This window comes from Microtus ochrogaster, chromosome 10 (assembly GCF_000317375.1).
Source record: "Microtus ochrogaster isolate Prairie Vole_2 chromosome 10, MicOch1.0, whole genome shotgun sequence".
NCBI lineage: Eukaryota > Metazoa > Chordata > Mammalia > Rodentia > Cricetidae > Microtus > Microtus ochrogaster.
This window is the reverse complement of record NC_022016.1, coordinates 46074007-46080784: the sequence shown is the minus strand read 5'-3', so window position 1 is coordinate 46080784 and position 6778 is coordinate 46074007. Positions and strand designations below refer to the sequence as shown.

Genomic DNA, 6778 nt, shown 5'->3' with positions numbered 1-6778 from the left:
CTATGAGTTTGAGGGCAACCTGGTCTACAGAGCAAGTTCCAGGACAGCCAGGGATACACAGAGAAACTCTGTCTCAAAAAAACAAAAGTAAATTAATAGTTTCCTTAGTGTAGTAGTTGCTTTCCCTAACACTGTCAAACCTGACAAGAAGCCGCCTGAGGGAGGCAGGGCTTGCTTTGGTTTGTGGTTTGAGACAGCCCATCATGGCGCGGAAGATGGGACAGCTGGAGCATGGGGCAGCTGCTCACATCACATCTATATTTGGGGAGCAGAGTGAAGACAGAACATGGATTTGACTAAGACACTTTAAGGCCCACCAAAGTGACCCTATTCTAAAGCTAGGCCCTACCTCAAAGTATTCACACACATGAGTTTATGAAGGGCATTTCCCATTCAAACTACAATATTTGTGTACATGTGTATAAGGGTGTGTGTGTGTGTGTGTGCATGTGCGTGCTTGCGTGTGTGTGCATGTGCGTGTGCGTGTGTGTGTGTGTGTGAATGTCAGAGGGGGCTATATCCTGTGTCTCCATTGACCTCTCTCTCCTTATTTTATTTTTAAATGTTTATTTTATTTATTTATTATGTATACAATATTCTGTCTGTGTGTATGCCTGCAGGCCGGAAGAGGGCACCAGACCTCTTTACAGATGGTTGTGAGCCACCATGTGGTTGCCGGGAATTGAACTCAGGACCTTTGGAAGAGCAGGCAATGCTCTTAACCACTGAGCCATCTCTCCAGCCCTCTCTCCTTATTTTTTGAGGCAGGGTCTCTCACTGGATTCACTGAGTCAACTGGACTGGCAGGCCTACGAGCCCCAGGAATCCACCTGTCTCCACCTCCTCTTGCAGTGGCATCCAGCTTGTGGATTCTGGGGAACCAAACTCAGTTCCTTGTGCTTGTACAGCAAGGACTTGACTGACCGAGTCATCTCTCTAGTCCCATGTCTATAAATGTCTGTATAAAATTACATGTTAAGCTGAACAGGAGTTTGTAATGATGTGTTCAACTACAATCCTTACAACATAGGCCATTCTAGCCTTCTCCTTACTTATTACCCATAGAGCCGCACTTCAGCTTGGCCCCAACTCCTTGGTGTCCATTTGACGTCATCCGTCACGGAACCCACTGGCATCAGAACTGTTAACTCTGTACACTGGGGTTTCCAAAGAACAACATCTCCTGTTTCACACAGTCTTCTAGAATGGTGACACTCCCCTATCAAAAGGTAGAATCCAGATCCTTCCTCTCTTTTCAAGATGACACGTAGTAACTAGGCGTATTGATGGGCACAACATGGTACTATACATTCCATTGAAATTGTTCATCTTGACTGTCAGCTTGACTGGATTAATAGCTCTCTAGGAGATTATAGAATCTTGAATGTGTCTATGAGGGATTCTCTAGCGGTTAGATCATGGGGGCCAATGAATGGCTTCATCCACTGGTGGATTCAGAATACGATGGCATTATTAGGATGAGGCCAAAGTTGGAAGTAGGACCTAGTTGAATGAAGTGGGCCACTGGAAGTGTGTCTCTGGTGGTGATAACCTTGCCCTGTCATCTTTCTGTATCCTTCACTCTGCTTCCTGATCACCATGAAGGGGCTCCAGTGGCAGACATTCCCACCATCATATCCTGCCTCAAAACAGGCCCAGAAACAGGGACCCACATGGCCATGTGCTGAACACTTTGAAACTGTGCACCGGAATAGCTGATTATGCTCTTAAGTTGTTCTGACAGTTATTTCATCACAGTGAATGAGAGAGAAAAGTAATTAAGTAACCATGACATTGCATAGCCATCGTAGCGATGCAAATCACTTACCCATCACCTCAAACACACATTTCTTTGTGGTGAGACCATCCGGGATCTCTCTTGGGCTGCTCATCTCCTAAGTTGCTCACTGCCCATTGACTGCAGTCATAGAACATTGATGCTTATTCCTCCTCTGTTGCATCTGTGCACTCATTGGCTAGCCTAGGTCTCCTCCCATTGCATCTGTGCACTCATTGGCTAACTTAGGTCTGTTCCTGTTGCATCTGTGCACTCATTGGCTAGCCTAGGTCTCTTCTCTCGATCTTTTGCAGCTGGACCAATTAAGAGGGCTGCATAAGGAACACTGTGGAGTGTTGGAGGTCTAGAATAAAAATACTATCTTTTATTGTTGTTGTTGGGACAGGGTCTTGCCATGCAGCTGGGGCTGACCTAGAACTTGCTATACAGCTCACATCAGCTTCAGACCTTGCTCTTACTGCCTCTACCTCTCCAGGACTGGGATTGCAGAATCACACTCACTCCCACATCCTCCTTCATCTTGTAGTTTGGGAATGTTTGTTCATAACTCCCCAAGAGTCCACCATGCTGTTAGAAAGTCAAGACAACCCTGCAAATGACTTGCAAAAAGGGCCTGAGGCTCTACCTACAGACAGCAACAACCCAAGTCATAGCCATGATCCACCTGTGGTGTGGATCAACCAGCCCCAGCCAGACTTTGCAAAAGGAAAATGAACAGATAGGAGCCATGGCCTCCCCAGACATCAGGTTCATGGGCAAAGTAAACAATCATGTTTGCATTAAGCCAACACGTAAGGATCATTTGTTACATTTCAATAAACCAAGTGACAAATTAGGCCACTGAGATCTTGGGACTCTTGGGAGTTATATGGCATATCTTTAAAAGCAGTTTAACTCCTCTGAGTCTTAGTTCTACTTATTTTAAAGATTTATTTTAGAAGCCAGGTGTAGGGGTGCACTCCTTTAATTCCAGTGCTAGGGAGACAGATCTTTGTGAGTTCGAGGCCATCCTGGTCTACAGAGTGAGTTCTAGGACAACCAGAGCTACATAGTGAGACCCTGTCTCGAAAAAGGTAAATAAAAAAAATAGTTTCAAGTGTTCAAGTGTGTGTGTGTGTGTGTGTGTGTGTGTGTGTGTGTGTGTGAGAGAGAGAGAGAGAGAGAGAGAGAGAGAGAGAGAGAGAGAGAGAGAGAGCACACTGGTAGCCAAAGAGGCCTGAGGCATGAGAACGGAACTCAGGTCCCCTGCACTCTTAACCACTGAGCCATCTCTCTGGTCCTGAGCCTCAGAGGTAGACTAGACACAGAATCAGAGGGGGTAATGAGGGCAGAGCCCAGAGCATTAAAGGTAGTCATGTCAGCTCACCGATCAGTTCCATCCTTGGGGGTCCCTTTGCCGCCCCAACCACAGTAGCAGCCATAGAAGCCGTAGTTCATTATTGGATCCTTCCCAGTCACTTCCTCGATCATAGACTTCAGTTCTAGGAAGCCTCCCGGCACTGCAGGCACACCTGGAAAACAGCCCAAGCCCCCAGATGACACGGGACATGCTGCAGCAACCACTGGCCTCCCCTCCCACCTGCTCTTATTCTCTCAGTTAATGGGAGGAGGGCCAGGCAGATGACAGCAAGTGACCTAGAATAGAAGTTGTTAAAAGTTCGTTAGCTGGACAGTGGTGGTATAGGTGGCCTACAGCCTGATAGGCCAGCCTGGTCTACAGAGCTAGTTCCAGGATAGCCAGGATTACACAAAGAAACTGTGTCTTGAAACCTGCCCCCCCCCAGAAAAGAGTTTGCACTTGGGGACCGGGGCATGTGACTCAGTTGACAAAGGGCTCACCTAGCATGCATGAAGACCTAGTTTTGACCACCAGCGCTTTGCAAACCTGTAATCCTAGCACTCACGAGGTGGAAGCAGAAGGTTTAGAAGTTCACAGTCATTCTCAACGACATAGAGTTCAAGGCCAGCCTGGGTTATATGAGATACTTTCTTTAAAAAAAAAAATCAAAAATTGAATTTAGGAGCAGAGTTTGGAGCCAGCTCCCTTGTGTTACAAATTGAGACACTAAGGCTCCTATAAGTCTAGAAGGAAGTATCTTGCCTAGGGTTTTCAATGTAAGGAGCCAGGGGCTCCATCCCTGCCTTGGGTCTCAAGTTCCTCCTAGGATCTCCAGGTAGCTGGCAAGACACCAAAGAACAGAGTTGCCCATCAGGGACTTGTATGAGGGGTGAGGGGGCTACGATGAAGCCTGAAGTCAGATTATTGTGCAGGCCCTCAGACCTTAGCATGACTGACTCCATGAGGGAAGTACCATTTGGGCCATAAAACTCAGCAGATAGACAGCACCACCTGCCAAAATGAAAACAATGGCCTAATTCATCAAGTACATCAAAGTTCTGGGAAAGTTTCTACATGCACTAACCTTGCTTTTTAGCTTCTATTGGTTCCGCTTCTGGCTAACTGTTCTTGCTAACTGAAGTCTGTCAAGCCAGGATATGGTTTTTGTACTTAAAAGCACACCCGGGGAAAAGTTCAAGGCTATACTGTGATCACCCATTGTGGCTGCCAGCCCACTAGTAGACTTTCTACTGACTTAAACTCAGGTCCAAGCAGTCTTCTCTGAGGGCTGCCCTACAACTTTTCAGAACCTTCTAGATGGGGTTGTATGCAGAAATACTGAACAGAGAATGACTCCAGAATCATCAGCTGGAGTCTATCTATCTATCTATCTATCTATCTATCTATCTATCTATCTATCTATCTATCTATCTATCTATCTACCTATCTATTAATCATCGATCTATCCTTCATTGAACCTAATGCACCACCGTGCTGCAAGCGCCTTGCTGCTGAGCTGGCCCCCAGCCCAGGGCTGGGATATTTCCGAAAGATTTTGTGCTCTACTTTATTCTCGCTGTTTGTCCTTATTCTAATTTTACACTGGGGGGGGGGATATCTGCCTCCCACATTCACAAGCTCTGCATCTTCATGTTCATAGCCTTCACACCCTGACCTACAGTATCCAAATCCTGCCACAGCACCATGTCCACCAGCGCAAACGCGGGGGCCCAGGGAGATTAAGGCCTTGGCTGATATCTTTGTTCGCCCCGTCAGGACTGAGCTGAGACTCAGACATAGGTCTCTGAGCTTCAAAGGCTGCTGGTCACCTTTCTTTCCTCTACCCATAACTCCCAAGGTTGGGGGAGGAGGTCAAGGAGCCAACACTTACTGCAGACCAGGAACCAAGCCAGTGTGAGGAGGCCCTTCATCTCTCGGGTTCTGGAAAACAAAACACATCCCATGGTGTCTTTTAAATCATCGCTGCTGAGGCCTGTTCAGTCCCCACCCAGCTCCAAATTAGGTCTGGGTGTTCCCTCCCTCATTGGGTAATCCACAGACTGCTCCAGCCGGAAAAGACAGGCAAAGCCTACAGGCCTCGATCCACCGAATTTCCTGGAGACAGAAGGCCGTTATTGACTCTACTCTACCAGAAGTGGGGGTGACAAGTGCCCCTTTGGCAGACGTGTAAATGGATACAGTTGGCACAAGATTAAGGGCAGGAACTGGCAGACCCTAGACCCAGCTAAGAACCAGTGTGGCGGGCTGCTGGTGAGGTGGCTTGGTGGGTAAAGGTGCCTACTACCCAAGCCTGGTGACTTGAATTTGACCCCTGGGACCTCCGTGGTAGGAGAGAACTGATTCCTACAAGTTTTCCTTTGATCTCCAGGAGCACACCTTTATACATACACACCGTGCACCAAATAGAATGTAAATAAAGGGCAGAGGGAGCTGGGGCGCTGAGGGAGGAGGAGCTGGAGCACGGAGAGCAGAGGGAGCTGGAGCATTGAGGGAGGAGGGAGATGAAGCTCTGAGGGAGGAGGGAGTTGGAGCATTGAGAGCAGGGGGAGCTGGAGCATTGAGGGAGGAGGGAGCTGGGGCGCTGAGGGAGGAGGGAGCTGGGGCACTGAGAGCAGAGGGAGCTGGGGCGCTGAGGGAGGCGGGAGCTGAAGCTCTGAGGGAGGAGGGAGCTGGAGCATTGAGAGCAGGGGGAGCTGGAGCATTGAGGGAGGAGGGAGCTGGGGCGCTGAGGGAGCTGGGGCACTGAGGGAGCTGGGGCGCTGAGGGAGGCGGGAGCTGGAGCACTGAGAGCAGGGGAAGCTGGAGCATTGAGGGAGGCAGGAGCTGGAGCGCTGAGGGAGGAAGGAGCTGGCACTTGTATCTTTCTCCTGAAGTTCACAGAACTGATGTCTCTGAGTTCCCTGATGGTCATTTGGGGGCTGTAGCTGTTGGTCTGGGCACTATTTCCGCTCTGAGAATGGGGGCTGGCCAGACAGTTGCTCTGGAATGGAGTCCAGGACCCATAGTGAGTCCTGGCCATTGGGGGCTTCACTATGGCTTTGTGGCCCCAAGGCACACTGCAGGTCTTCTGAGTCTACAGGTGTCACTGTTTCCATGGGAACGAGGAGGCTCAGAAACTGCCTGGAATCTGCCAGAGGTCACTCAGTGCATGGAGTCGAATCGGAATGTGAACCCGGGCCTGACCCCTCTCTACACTGTGCCAACACTCCTAGAAAGGCAGTCTCTCAACCCTGGCGTTCTGTCTTCCATGAAACTCATCCTCTAGAACTCCCGCCTTAGGGTCTGTCTTTAGCAAAAACACAATTCCTGGCTGGAACTTTGCTGGCAGTCCTGGCCAATAGACAGAGGAAAGGTTTCCAAGGTGGCCTCTAGAAGGTTCCTCTGCCAATAGCTGTCTGCTCTTCTCCACTCCCAGAATCCCTGATCCCTGAGTGTTCAAAGCTATTCAGCTGGTCTGTGGCCAGCTAGGATTTCCTTTCAGGTGCCACACTGTCTCTAAGCCCCCAGGTGGCCGGGTCTCTGCACCAGTGCTCTCTGCCCAGGTCCCTGGCACCCCCCAAAGGCCTGGCCTCCAAACACAGCATTTTATTTTTATTTTTTTATTTTATTTTATTTTATTT

General features: G+C 49.0%; 1 protein-coding gene across 1 annotated transcript in view; it reads right to left on the bottom strand.

The window, feature by feature from the left end:
• Pla2g5 (phospholipase A2 group V) overlaps window positions 1-5068 on the bottom strand; it is a 10701-nt gene extending 5633 nt beyond the window's left edge. The window contains exons 1-2 of the mRNA XM_005352957.3: window positions 5029-5068; window positions 3165-3309 (exon numbers count right to left, since the gene is read on the bottom strand). Of these exons, the coding sequence (XP_005353014.1) occupies window positions 3165-3309; window positions 5029-5068 (185 nt within the window). The remainder of the gene's footprint in view (window positions 1-3164; window positions 3310-5028) is intronic.
• Window positions 5069-6778: the final 1710 nt, after the last annotated feature.